The sequence below is a fragment of the Pipra filicauda genome, unplaced genomic scaffold (genome assembly GCF_003945595.2).
Source record: "Pipra filicauda isolate LSUMZ 115617 unplaced genomic scaffold, ASM394559v2 scaffold54_size4384275_pilon, whole genome shotgun sequence".
In the NCBI taxonomy this organism is placed as follows: Eukaryota; Metazoa; Chordata; class Aves; order Passeriformes; family Pipridae; genus Pipra; species Pipra filicauda.
The window spans coordinates 1440541-1454995 of record NW_024104698.1 but is presented as its reverse complement, the minus strand read 5'-3'; the positions used below and the strand labels follow the sequence as shown (position 1 = coordinate 1454995).

General features: G+C 35.2%; 1 protein-coding gene across 5 annotated transcripts in view; it reads right to left on the bottom strand.

The window, feature by feature from the left end:
• The window catches only part of CEP290 (centrosomal protein 290), a 51916-nt gene that overhangs the window by 19626 nt on the left and 17835 nt on the right, over positions 1-14455 (bottom strand). For 4 of the 5 annotated variants that reach the window (XM_039387303.1, XM_039387299.1, XM_039387300.1 and 1 more), the window contains 11 exons: positions 14311-14413; positions 11446-11676; positions 10012-10185; positions 8514-8625; positions 7498-7703; positions 4477-4628; positions 3381-3492; positions 2146-2601; positions 917-1081; positions 590-697; positions 368-502 (listed from right to left, as the gene is read on the bottom strand). In XM_039387303.1, coding sequence (XP_039243237.1) covers positions 368-502; positions 590-697; positions 917-1081; positions 2146-2601; positions 3381-3492; positions 4477-4628; positions 7498-7703; positions 8514-8625; positions 10012-10185; positions 11446-11676; positions 14311-14413 — 1954 coding nt within the window. The remainder of the gene's footprint in view (positions 1-367; positions 503-589; positions 698-916; positions 1082-2145; positions 2602-3380; positions 3493-4476; positions 4629-7497; positions 7704-8513; positions 8626-10011; positions 10186-11445; positions 11677-14310; positions 14414-14455) is intronic. The other variant, XM_039387302.1, reaches the window with a different exon arrangement.

Here is a 14455-nt window from a genome sequence, read left to right as displayed (position 1 = left end):
ATGTATCTTCTGTAACAGAATAGCAATTTACTAACCCAAGATAAAAGTATGTTGCTATGCTACTTTGTTACTTGTTTAATGTAACACTTGTTAAGTTTAACTAGCTTTAATCAATAGAATTTTGTACAGTAAGAACATCTTACCCTACTAAATGGAAGAATAAAAACACTAGAAAATTCTCAATAATTTGTTCCAATGGAAAAAGTATTTAATTTTATTCATGGTGTGATTATATTATTTACATTTTCTCTGGGTTAAATCTATCTAAGTAACATTTAAAAAAGGATATTTATTATAGAGGAAAAAAGTAACAGGCATAGAAATACAAACTTCCTTACTTTATAGGATAATTTATATATTTAATTACCTCCTCCAGTGACCTGCAGGTTGCCCTGGTTTCCAGGATTGTTTGAACATGCTCCTGAATCTTTCTTAAAGCCAACTCAAGTTGTTGTGCGATTGGCAAACTAGGGTCTGGAACTGAGCCTCTAGCCTCTTCTAACTGCACAGAAAGATTCATATTCATGTAATCTGACAGCTCAAAAAACCATGCTTATGAGTCTATTTTTAGTTAATTCAGTGCATGTACCTTTAAAGCAGTGCTAAATATTTCATTTTGTTGATGATCATACAGGTCTAATTGGCGCTGCAGTTCCACTTCCCTCTGGTCCCAAGCCATTTGCCTTTCCTCATGAAACTGTAACATGTTTGAAAAAGGTAGTTTATTTATTGAAGGCAATAGAAATTTTATAATCAACTTCAACAGAAGAGTTACCAAAAAGTAAAATACTCAAATGTGCTATTAAAAAGAATTATGAAACCAAGATATAAACATCCATGTTAAAAAGTTATTAGGAAAATCACTTAGTAAAATAAGGAATATGCTGCTTTTCGAATAGCATGCAGAAATACATACCTTGTTCTGCTGCACAATTTCTTCTTCCAAATTATTGATTGTACGTTCATATTCAGAAATGATATTACACAAATATTTCACCTCTTCCTTTTGCTTGACTAATTCTCGATTGAGTTTAAGTTCCTGCAGATGGAGTTCTTCCATCTTCATATGCCATTCAATTACCTAGCAATAAATAAAACATGGTATATTATAATTTACCACAGGCCAACTAGATGCAGCTTCACTCTGAGGCAGTATGGCACTTATCAAACCAACAGGAAGACAAACATGCTGCTTTTTTCAGCTTCTTCACTTTTCTTGAGTTAGCAAGCATGGCAAGCATATGAAACTGCAAGAGGAATGACTGATAAGTGCAGAAGACAATTGGAGTGGCAACAGGCTTCTCCCTCACTGACAGAAGTGCTTTGCAAACAATTTTCAAATGACCTAGAGTTATACCCTACCCTATGCACCTGTCCAGATGGAACAAAAAAAAGCATGCAAGAAGTTTGGTTTGTTTTTTCTAAAAGAGCAGAAGATTTTCAAAACCATTAAGCACTGTATGTATTCAAAAATGCACATGTACTAAGAATAACAGACATATTTATGTCAAAATGCTCTAGAAAAATATCTGAAAACTGATTTCAGACTAAAACATGCCCAGAGCATTAAAATCGTTGATTGTTTGCATGCAGACTTTAGTCATAACAGATATAATCATATTATATAATACCCAGTGATCTTGAAGAGAAGTGAGAAAGACTTATTCAAATTTCAGGGCAACATTGTTTACAATAGATATGAGTAAGCATACTTACATGATTATAGTAATATTTCTGATGATACTGCTAAATTATTGCCCCTAGATTTATTTAGAATGACATGGATTTGTAGTGAAGATTTCAATGCCAGCTCATGGAACGGCACTTCAGAATGCTATTCTCTGTTTAATTTAATTTAATTAATTATTTAATTAAATTAATAATTTAATTCAAATTAATGTAACTGCATTCCTAGTTAGCCTCTAGCTCCTATGTGACTTAATTGGGCACAAAAGATAATTAGTAAATCTGACTGCACTGATTTTATGGAAAACAAAAAATTACCGGTTTCCCATTCTAACAAAGTTTATTTTGAAATAATTACGTTCTACATTGAAACAGACATTTAGAGAACAAGCTAAACTGAAATGCAATTTAAATGCAGATCAGATGAACAAAGCTATTCAAAGTTGTAAAATCACAAACCTTTTGAGCTCCTCTTGTATCCTTCAATGCACTTACTAATTCTTCTAAACTTTTCAGTTTTAACTCCAGCTCTAATGTTCTGTTTTCTGCATTTCGACGCTCCTGCTGGGCATGTTGAACTTCTTCCAGGATCTTCAGTTTGTCATTCTGTAGCTGAATCATTGTTTTAGAGAATTTTTCTTGCTGTGCTAAAGGCAGAGCACCACTAAACTGTCGCCGCAAAGACTGAACTGTCTGTTGCAGATGTTTGGCTCTATTTCTTCCTTCCAGTCGGGCAAAATATAAGGCTTGATCTCTCTCATCAAGCTTCTGCTCTAAACGTAGATTTTGGATCTCCATCTTCTGTAGTTTCAATTTAAGTGTTTCCAATTTGCCTACAGCAACAGATTCACTACCTTGAAGGGCTATGATATCTTGATGCAGTTTTGCAATAACTGCTTTTTCATCTGACTGTGCCTAAGAACAAAATTCATAGAACAAATTTATTTTCCATTTTGAATATGCTAGCACAGTTTATTTTATATTTTTATTTTGTATTTATTTTATATTATTTATTAATTGCAGCGCCATGTTTTATTTTATATATTGCATGTATTTTATTTCACAGAGAAGAGCAAGAACTAGCCTCTAACAGCTTTTTATTTTTCCACTGCTGTTTCTACAACCACATTTTAGAAGTATACCTTTTCAGATACCGATCTTAAAAACTCTCTTTCCAAAATACTAGAAACTGAGGAAGAAATCTATACCTAAACTTAGAAAATATGGTAATGTAAAAGTTGACATAGGTGTTGGATTTAAGGACTCAAACCATTCTAGAAGACGAAACCAAATCCCAATAACCTGTTTCAGCTAATAACAAGGCACTATAATAAGTCTACTACAAATCTTCAAGTCCTTTCTTGTCTTGTAAAAAATGACCAAACTTTCCTGACATTGTATTTAAATATTGACCATGATCTATTAATCATACAGGAAGAAATATTACCTAAACAACATGGAAAAAAGCTCAGGATCTGTCATAGCTACCCAGCTAGAAATGGAATAAATGAAGAAGGGAATAATTAATGTAATATAGAAATCTTGAAAGGGTATGGCAACTACAAGGACCAGCTTGCAAAGATCCTTCTGAAATACTTTTGAAGTTTTCTAATTCATTGCGAAGTTACTTCATTTATTCTCACTCCAGGAAAAAAAATATCCAAACAGCAGTGTAATTAAAGGTTGAATTTTACCTGATAATCTAAAATTTGCATTCTAAGAGATTCCACTTCTTTATCTCTGTATTGCTGGCGTGCCTCCAGAGCTTCAACTTGCGTTTTCGCTACATCAGACAGTTCTCTTAACCTTGCAGGGAAAAGAGGTATTGTGTCACTTGAAACCATTGAGTAACCTTTTAAGTCTGTCAATGCAATGCTAAGAAGAGATACCTAGCATGTCTCCTCAAATCAAAACATTTGGACTTTGTTCTTTTCAGCATACTCTTATCTACTACTCAGAGTTCTTATTAAGAAAATTCTTGTTTGTATTGTCTCTCAACTTTTTCACAGGACGTTTTCCTATAAGTTATACAGAGGTCTGCCAGTGGTTAACATTCTCCAGCAAAACAATGCCATGTTTTTTACCTGAACTAAGCATCTCTGTCCTCTATTTCTCTCCCACTTCAGGATATACTCAAAATCCTCTAAATGTTCAAAAAGTCTCATTCTCAATTCCTTTCTCTGATTCTCCAACTTTAATCATTTATTTTCAGTATTAAAAATCACCACAAGTATCCCCATAGACTTTGTAGATTTAGGAATATAACAGGATTATATTAATTACTCAAAGACAAATGTCCATATCAACATATCTAAAAAGCTCATTTTTCAATTTATGCAAAGTTAATCTCTTTTAAGTAAATGACAAACCTCCCTCCTACTGCAGTTTAACCTTCGATGTATCTATGCCTCTTTTGAAGTAAGAACTGCTTTCCAATTAGTTTTATGAGATTTTCATACATATAAGGGAGGTTGTGGCACAGAAACAAAATAAACCTCAATTAATTAGTTTAAAGGGCCTGCTATAAGTATCTAATTGCACACTTACCCTTGTCTATCTAGGTCAGCACTTAATTTTTCAAATTAAAATGAAACAAATTGCTTTCTTTATAGTTAGGAATTAAATGCTTCATTTTCAATACTAAATTTGGCATATATAAATGTCAGAAAAACAGGCATTGAAAATTATGTTAGTGATACATAAGTAGTGTATTCCATAAGATCAATATAGCCTAAATTTTTGCATGCTTCCAAACATACTGCATTCCAAATTTGTTACTTCAACACTTACTTTGACACTTCAATCTTGAGCTCCATCTCGCGCTTCTCTAGGTCCATGATTTGTCGTCGATCTGCATCACTTACTGCCTTACTTACACTCTTTGACAGTTCATCTCTTAATTCCTGTTCCACTTTCTGTGCCTCAAGATTGATTTTAGTGAGCTTAAAAAAATCAAAACGAGAAACAAACAGAATGGTATCCTAAGCACACAACTACTCTAAACTCTGCAAAGAAAAAGCAGTGCCAACAGCATTTTTTCTTTTCCAGTCATTATAATACACTGTTCAGCTGAGCTGAGGTTGTGTTCAAAACTCAGTTTTGTTTTCTCTCTGCTTAAACATCTTTTTGTTTGCAGTGTTGCTTACACACAGGAACAGAAACACAGGTTGGTGCAGAAAAGGATGTTAAAGCAAACACAATTTTTATTAGTTAATTTTCTTAAAACCATTACTGCAACAACTTGCTCTTAACTAAAATAATAAATAAAAAAATAAAAAAATACTATAAGCACTTCAGGAAATGGAGAGTCTTATATATTTATTTACTACTTAGTATATTGGGATTGGTAACACAAAGGTTATAAGTGCCAAGACTCTTTCTAAAAAGAATTTTCTTTATTAAGTGATATTCTTTCAAGCAGCCTGATTTTTCAAGTTGATTATTAAATACTCAGTAACCAATGTTTCAATTCAAACCAAAGAGCTTTAAGATAGATAATCTGAAAAGGATTAGACAACACAGAGAAGTCTCAAGATTTAATTTAGTACATACAGTTGTGGCACATTAATCTGATACCACTTCTTAATAAAATAATTGATTTCCTAAACAAATTAAAAAAAAGTGTGGGGTTTCTTATTATCTGCACTTTGCATATGTGAGACAGTACTATCTGGAAAACAGTCATATTGAAGTAGATTTATGAGTTAAAAAGATGTATAGTAGACTTCTAGTTATCAGTTCTTAAACTGGTATCATTTAAAACTTCCATTAATTACCTCAGCACAATCATGTTACTCGTCTCAAAAAAAAAGAAATTATACCAGATTAGGAGGCACTGGCACCACAAGTATATTAAACAGAAAACGTATGTCCTGGAGCTACAGAAATGAGACAAAAAGGGATGCAGAGGTACTAATAAGAAAAAATTGTGGTATTAGGAGTTCATCAACTCATAATGAAAGAAGACCAGCAGACCTTAAATGTATCACAGGACAAATAATATATGTGAAAAAGTAAAATGGGACACTAGGGAGCGTCACCTGAAGTGTTTATTAAGGAAACAAAGAAGTCATCCCATCAGAAAAGCTTTAAAAATGCTGCTGCTGAATAGCTTTATACACTTTCAGTTACTCCATCACCTGGATTAATTTAAAGCAAAACAGCGTAACAAACACCACTAAAACAACAGAGAAATGGGGAGTCACATAACTGCAATCTAAAATAGCTTGGCTAAACTCTAGCAAAGGACAAGGAGGGGGAATGAATACAATCTATCAGCATTCAGAGAATCACAGAATATGCTGAGTTACAAGGAAACCACAAAGATCATGGAGTTCAGCTCCTAGCCGTGCACAGGACCATCCTCAAGAGTCATACCATGTGCCTGAGAGCATCATCTTGAACTCTGTCAGGCTTGGTGCTGTGACCACTTCCCTGGGGAGCCTGTTCCAGTAACCAACCACCTTCTGCGTGAAGAACCTTTTTCTAATATCCAACCTAAACTTCCCCTGACACAACTTCAGGCCATTCCCTTGGGTCCTGTCACTGTTCACCACAGAGAAGAGATCAGTGCCTGCCCCTCTTCTTCCCCTCATGAGGAAGTTGTAGACTAAAATGAGGTCTCCCCTCAGTCTCCTCTTCTCTTCACTGGCTGAACAGACCAAGTGATCTCAGCCAATCTTCATACGGCTTCCCCTCAAGGCCCTTCACCATCTTCATTGCCCTCCTTTGGAGACTCTCTGAGAACTTAATATCATTCTTATGGTGACCAAAACTGCATACAATATTCAAGGTGAGGTCACCCCAGTGCAGAGCAGAGCGGGACAATCCCCTCCCTCGACTGGCTGGTGATGTTTTGCCTGATGCCCCCCAGGACATGGTTGGCCCTCCTGGCTGCCAGGGCACTGCTGACTCATCTTCAACTTGCCATTGACCAGGACCCCCAAGGTCCCTTTCTGCAGCACTGCTTTTCAGCATCTCATTCCCCAGTTTGTACGAATATCTATGGTTGCCCTATCCCAGTGCAGGATCTGGCACTTTCTCTTGTTCAACTTCCTATTGTTGGTGATTGCCTGGTCCTCTAATTTGTCAAGATCTCTCTGCCAACATATTTATTCTTCCCTTGCATTTAAATTATAGACCCATAATAGCACAAGGACAAATGTGTACAACTCCCATAAATACATTTAGACTAAAAATTATAAAAAAGTCTCACGCTATTAAAAAATAAATTTATATAAAGAAATTAAAATATTAATAGTGGAGACCAAAAAAACCTAACAAGATGAAAACTGATAGGACAGGAATACTAAGGATCATCAGCTTCAATAGCATATGACTTCTATTCCCATACTATAGACAATGTTTGGCATGGTACAGGGGACATAGTCAGTCTGTACCAGAAACATGACACTATTATTTGCACAAAGGATGCAACATTCTACCTTTTTTTTGAATAATTGTTAAATTATAAGGAAAAATTAGTTGAAAAGAGATCATATGCATTAGACAAAAGAAATTAACAGGTCAAGAACAGACATTTTTCTAGCAGTCTGCTGATAAAAATATAAACTATCTGTTAAGATGCTCATAATATGTTTTATAGATATTAACTAATGTTTAAAATGAACTATTGACAAATTAATTAGTTATACTTTTACCAGTGCCTTGTGCATGCGAAATTGCAGCTATATTTTGAATCATAAGTTTATTTGCCAGTCCTGATACAAAATAGATTAATGCTTTTTGAAAAGCTCAAAAATATGCTCTTAAAATGTATCAAATTATGTTGTTAAATCTCAGCAGATTTACCTCAGCAAATTTTGTTTCCAATTCAAAATTACGTTCCTCTATTTGCTTTACAGTATTCCTCAAATGTTCATACATTCGTTGTGAATGTTCTGCTCTCTGTCTTTCATTTAGTTCCTTCATTTCCAACATTGTGATTTTCTTAGAAATGGACAAAATCTCACTGTTGGTTATTGCTTTTGTGGCCTTGTCCATGGAACTGTCATCCCCTACAAGAAAAAATATTTAAATTAGGGAATACAGAAGCTGATTCAACTATGAAAATTATTTCCACTACAAAACTGAACATGAGCTTTGCTTCATCTGTGTCAGATAAACTTCATCAAAACACCTGTATTTTTTTTTAAACTGGAGGCGTAGTTATCTTGCCTTATTACATGTTTGAAAAGTATCTAATTTGAATGAAATACTACTGTAAATTATAAATGCATATATCTGCAACCATGGTTATTGAAACTGATAACTATTTTCAATCTAGCCTTTCACTTTATCCTTAATTCAGCTGGTAAATCTTCAGGAAATTTAATTTAAAATATGTAAAAGAAACAAATATGAATGAGTTCTTCTTGAATAATGGGAATGTAAGCTATACAAACAAGCCCCAGCTATCAAGAAAAAAATGCTTTGTTACAGAGTATCCAAACAAGAAAAAGAAATCACTTTCTTGATGACCTCTGATCTATTATGACTGACAATCAAGTTAGAACATATTAAGAAAAAAATTCAGGTCATGTTGCTTTAAAAGCTTTCAGACCTGGTAACCCAAGAAAAGTCAAAGTGCAAGAGTTTCCAGAGGAAAATGCCAAACTTGGTTTTAGTCAAATAGATAAGTAAAATGTAACATAGTAACAAAGAAATTCACCAAAAAAATTAAGACCGTTACCGAAAGATATAAAATAGTTTTTATTTTTTATTTTGGTTATTTTAAGATACATCGATTTTAAAACATTTTCAAATATTTCTTTTATACAGGATACACCATTTGGTTTTTAATGTTGCAATATGACTTTCATACTTACCCAGTTTAGTCATCTGTTCCCAAGCCTGTTCCACAGTGTGAAGTTTCTCTTTCGTGATCTCCAGTTCTTTATTCAATGAATTTATCTGTGCTTTCAAGGATTCATTCTCATGCTGTGTAATAGAAAAGTTTCAGCATAACTGCAAACTATTTAATTGTAACAGATTTCATGTTTAGTATCTATGAAATCTTTCAGATTAACAGATGTTAATGTATGCTATGTACAACCCGTAATCTACATATATGGCGACAAAGAGCAACAGAAGAGCATGTTTCCTCCTAAGTGTAAAATTGCTAGTCTTTGCTGTGTTCTATCTTACCGCCAACTATAATACTATGAACAGTTATTACCAGTGGCTGGGATTCCTACAGTGCCTAGAATTAGATGAAGAAATCTTCATTTGTCATACTAAGCACCTCGTTATTAGTTCGGAAAAAAGAAGTACTTCTGGAGGATATTTCATCCCACACACAATACTTCATCTTGCACGTAAATATATATTTGAGACGTATCATATGCTTCTTTTAGGCATCTAATATGATGCCAAACATTAGTTTTGTAAATGTTCCTTCACTCCTCCAAATAGAAACACAGATTTCCGCACTAACCAGTAAAACAAATCAAATACTTCTTGTTAATTTTCAATCTTTAGTTTTTTAAATACGTTTTTAGTTGATAAATGATTCTCTAGCTCTAAGAAATTGCTGAAATGGGCAACACAAGTTTTCATACACACAAAATTCCAAAAAATAGACAAGGAATCATTCATTCATTACCACCCATTAAAAGTGGAAGGTAGTAACACATCTTTGAAGCCAACTTCACAATTTATAAAAAGAAACTTCTACTTCAGAATAAAAGTTCAAAGAAAAAGTTAAATATTTAAAGTCCCTACAACATTTTGCAAGCATATTGTGAGCGATCCTGGGCGATTTTTTTCTATAGAGGTCAAATTCCAAAGCTTAACTCATTTTTGGAAGTGAACATTTCATTCTTGTGAAAGCTGGGAATTAGTAAAAGCACATACTTTGAGAGAAAGCTTTGAAAGTGTTTACATTCATTCTACTTTCCTTATGACCTCCAAAACTCAAGATGATAGCAAATATTCCTTCTGCCAGTCAAGTTTTAGTAATCAAAGAACTAAAAATAATTTCTGAGGGAACATACCTAAAGCTTAATTTAAAAAGCAAGCAAACAAAAAACCAAAGAACCAAAACAATTAAACAAAATGCTTTTATGTCTGCCCATTGTAATAAAATCTGGAACTCCGTGTATGTTTGTCAGTGCACTGAAGAATACCAGGATAGCAAATTAAAATTCAATAGCAACAGTCAGACTGGTTCAAACATCTCATACTCACTATGAAACTGTTCTAACCAGCAGTTTTAGTGCTGAGACTTCTGTTCTATCTTCCTCTTAAGTGAGAACAAAAACCAAAGCAAGATGAACATATAAGAAGTTTCTTCCCCTTGGGGTTCAAATGTAACACAAACATTACCTCCATGTGTTCCATGTTTGTTGTCCGTTGGACAAGCAAATTATCCTTTTGTAACATATCTCTGTATTTAGCAGTTAATGCATTGTACTGCTTATTAGCCACTTCTAGCTCAGACAACGGCACACTACCATCCAGCACTTTTTGCAGAGCGGCAATCTTAAAGCTGGCCATTTCCTATGAAAATAATGAACAGTGGGTTAATAAAATGGATCAGTTACATCTTGAAATATAAAATTACTCCACGGAAAAAGAATACTACTTAATATAATGCTTTAGACATGGGTTTATTTTCCTAAATTACCTTTCCTTTTTAAAAATTGCCTGCAATAAACATTGACAAAATTTCTCTGGTATTCCTAGAGCGACCTGCAAGGCCAAAGAATAAGATTTGATTTCATATGACACTTTCAACAAAAATAACTTTTTGAAGCAACTGCAGAAGGGGAAAACCAACAAGTTTCATATGATGATCATAGAATCACAGAATGCTTTGGGTTGGAAGGAACCTTAAAGATCATCTCATTGCAATCCCTCTGCCATAGGCAGGGACACCTTCCACTTGACCAGGTTGTTCAGAGTCCCATCTAACCTGGTCTTGAACACTTCTAGGGATGAAGCATCCACAACTCTTCCAGGCAACCTGTTCCAGTGCCTCACTACCCTCACTGTAACAAATTTCTTCCTAATATCTAATCTAAACCTGCCCTCTTTCAGTTTGAAGCCATTCCTCTTTGTGCCACCACTGCATGCTCTTGTAAACAGTCTCTCTCCATCTCTCTTGTAGGCTCCCTTCAGGTACTGGAAGGCCATAATTAGGTCACCCTGAAGCTTTCTTCTTTTCCAGGCTAAATCCTAATTCTCTCAGCTTTTCCTCACAGGAGAGGTACTCCATCCCTCTAATCAGCTTAGTGGCCCTTCTCTGGACTCGCTTCAGCAGGTTGATGTCCTTCCTGTGCTGGGGACCCCAGAGCTGTACACAGTACTCAAGGTGGGGGTCTCATCAGAGCAGAGTAGAGGGACAGAATCCTCTCCCTTGCCCTGCTGGCCACACTTTTTGGTTTTATGCAGCCCAGGACATGATTGGCTTTCTGGGCTGCAAGTGCACATTGCTGGGTCATGTCCAGCCTCTTATCCACCAGCACCCCAAAATCCTTCTTGTCAGGGCTGCTCCCAATCTGTTCATCCCCCAGCCTGTACTGAGATGTGGGGTTTCCCCAACCCAGATGCAGCACTTTGCACTTGGTCTTGTTAAACTGCATGGATTCCCATGGGCCCACTTCTCGAATCTGTCTGGGTCACAATGTTTTTATAACAGCATCTAGGAAGCTTTGGGGATTTCACTCAAGAAACTAGTGCTAACTCCATTTAAAAACAATGGATTTATCCCTAAATTGTAAAAATAAAAATGTGTGCTATTACTACTATAAACTATACCTTGAATCGTTGCAAGTTTCCAATCTTCCCTATAACTGCAGTCTCCATATGTGTTATTTCACCCTTTAGTTTCTCATTTTCTTTTCTAAGATGGCGTTCCATTTCAAGCAAAGTTGTACACTGCCTTGTTAGTGATTTTTCATTAACTCTTAAAACAGTTATTTTTCTATTATTTTCTGCAAGTACTTTTTTTGTTTCATCAGGATCCAGCTGAAGTGCATCGAGTAGATTCTGTAACACATTTTTTAACAAGAACCTTGAACAGAAATATGGTAAAACACAACTCCATAGACAAGCTTGCTTGTATATTTTTTAATCTAGGTGGAAAAAATTCATTAATCTGTCTGAAATAATTTCTTTTTGCTAATAAAACATACGTACACTCAACACATGCATAAGCATACAACATTCTATCAAAAGAAAAAATTGAATCTCCAAAACTATTAATTTCTGAGGAACAGAAGCTAAATACATTTGACTGACTAAATAAAATTGTAGTTAATGCTGATATTTTCAAAACTTAGAAAAATAATAGTTCTCTGCATTTACTGTCATCTGTCTTCCCCTTTTTACTAGAATCAAAACAAATGTATTGGGGAAATTTTCTAAACAAAATAGAAGTCCTGTGGTTCCAAACACTAATAATGTCCTACTTTGAAGACCAAACCCATAAAATTTGCAAAGTAACCACAGGATCCCTCTTACAGAAACGCATGTGTGTGCACACGTGTTTGTATATACGTATAAATCTAAGGAGGGGCAGTGGTGGGGAGAGGAAACTATGGCAACTTAGGTCTCAGGTGCCATGTGAGCTTTAGCTTTGCTGTCGCACACATCAGCTGGCCAAGGAGACAGGTAGTAGAAATTGGAGCTGTAAATTCCCAGATTGCTTTGAGCTTAATAAACAAGAATGAACAGGCAGCTAGAAAAAAAATCCAGAGTCCTGGAAGTCTGATACTTTTCCAATCAAGAAGCCTATTTTTCTTAAGCTTTCAGAAGTAAGCATCACACTATCACTGATCACTCACAGTGAAGTAATTTCAAAGAATGTTTAATCTGAAAATGTTAAACTAATTCTAAACAAAATTACACACTAACAAAAAATAATGCTAAATAGTAGTATGTATTACTTATGTTTGGATAGATATGTCTCTGGAAATAAAAGCTATTAGGAAATGGTAATTTCTTAAAATATCTCAGCAATATTTTTATAGCACTCCATTAAATTTTAAAATCATTTAAAAAACAAATGTCAGAAATATCTTAATTCTGCTACAGTCTCTTCCTGTGACTCCAGAAATGCAGAACAAGATACTGAACTAATTAAGTAAGATGGCGTGCGCTCTCTTTGCTCTCTTTCTCTCTCTCTCATTTTTCAGACATACAATAGAAACATCTGCAAAACAATTCCAATTTCAATTTCCTGGAGATATATTTAGAATTAAGTGCCTATTTTGCTAATCAGTTACAGTCATGAACAGGATTATAAGCAGGACTACATACCACTACAGTTATCCCTCGGTAGAAGAAAATTGTTAGAACTCAGCTCTTTAAACCTTCACAGTTTACTTTCAGCACCTTGTGAAAACCTTGCTCTGTGTCTGCTTCTCTAAAAGGATGTGTATGGCCAGTACATCTTAGGTTATATTTTGCAATGTTTGGTACCCAAAGACACCTGTAACCATGTGAAACTGCACTATGTCTGTGATTAGACATCTGCATCAATTCCAGGAACTTTTAAGTACCACCAATATTTTTCAGTTTTCTAAATGCAAGACTGAATTTGGACTTGGTGGAAGTAAATCAAAATACAAAGACGAATTCTGGATTCTGTTCTTCTGGAACAATGATTCATATACATTAACAATTATACATAAATAAGATGCAAGTCAAAGTAATAATCTTAATTCTTAGTACAAATTATTGTGCTTTTCAACAAGTTGTTTGCACTGCTCCTCCTCCCAGTCAAACAGCCTGGGTAACAACTGCTGTTAAGAGAGCAGTGTGAGTGTTAATAGTGTGTGTGAACAGAGATTGCCCAAGAAGGCATTTATTCAAAACTGATAATCTTAAAGATCACCATGAACCAGACTGAACAGTAAACGTAAAATTAGAGATTTGAAATAAAGGAGTAGTCAGCTTCAAAATTAGTATAAATGCAGCATAAAAACTTTTAACAGCAGGGGTAGAGAGGGTTATAATGCAGCACTCATAACTCAGTTCAACTTCAGAAGTTTCCCCATGCCTCCATCTCCTGCGCAGATGTGAGTGCTTCCTCCCTGCTGGACACCACCCCTCAGCACTCCAGCTAAGGTCTGGAAGTACTAAGTGCAACAATTAGGGGCTCACACCTCGGGTGTGTGATGTGACCTCCTGGGGTGATTTCTCACAAGTGCATGGCTCACGCTACAGAAAGGCAAACAGGCACATGTAACACTGGAGCAGCCCCACATACTCAGCACCCTGGAGCACACACAGGAGGTGTGTGTACCCAGGGAACCTGTACTCTCAGGAAAAAGTGTGTGTCCTGGCAACCTGAAGAGGCCAGGCGGATGTGTGGGATGAGAAATATTAGGGATTAATTCCTGATTGGTGCTTAAAGATTTTCAGGTCTATAGTAAGATTTTATATGCGTGTTAATATTGTGATTTACCTTTGTACTGTTGACGCTGATTCTGAATGTACAGTTCAGATAGCTAGCTATTTACATTCCACTAGTAAATCAGTAAACCTCCTGTTTTGATTCAAATTGAGCCATTTTTCCCTTCAACATTTTCCCCATCTAAAAAATTATAATTTTGTATTAAAACCTCTGTTCTATGTTCTAAAATCTTTTTGAAAAATAAAAGCAACAGAATTACTTACAGAATATGCCTTTATTTTTGTAGCATCCTGTTCTTTTTGCTCTTCTAGTTTTTTCATTTCCTCTTTAATATCTTCTGATTCTTTCTGCCAGCTTTCCTTTTGACTAAAACAGTAATGCATTTTCATTAATTATGATGAAAAACTT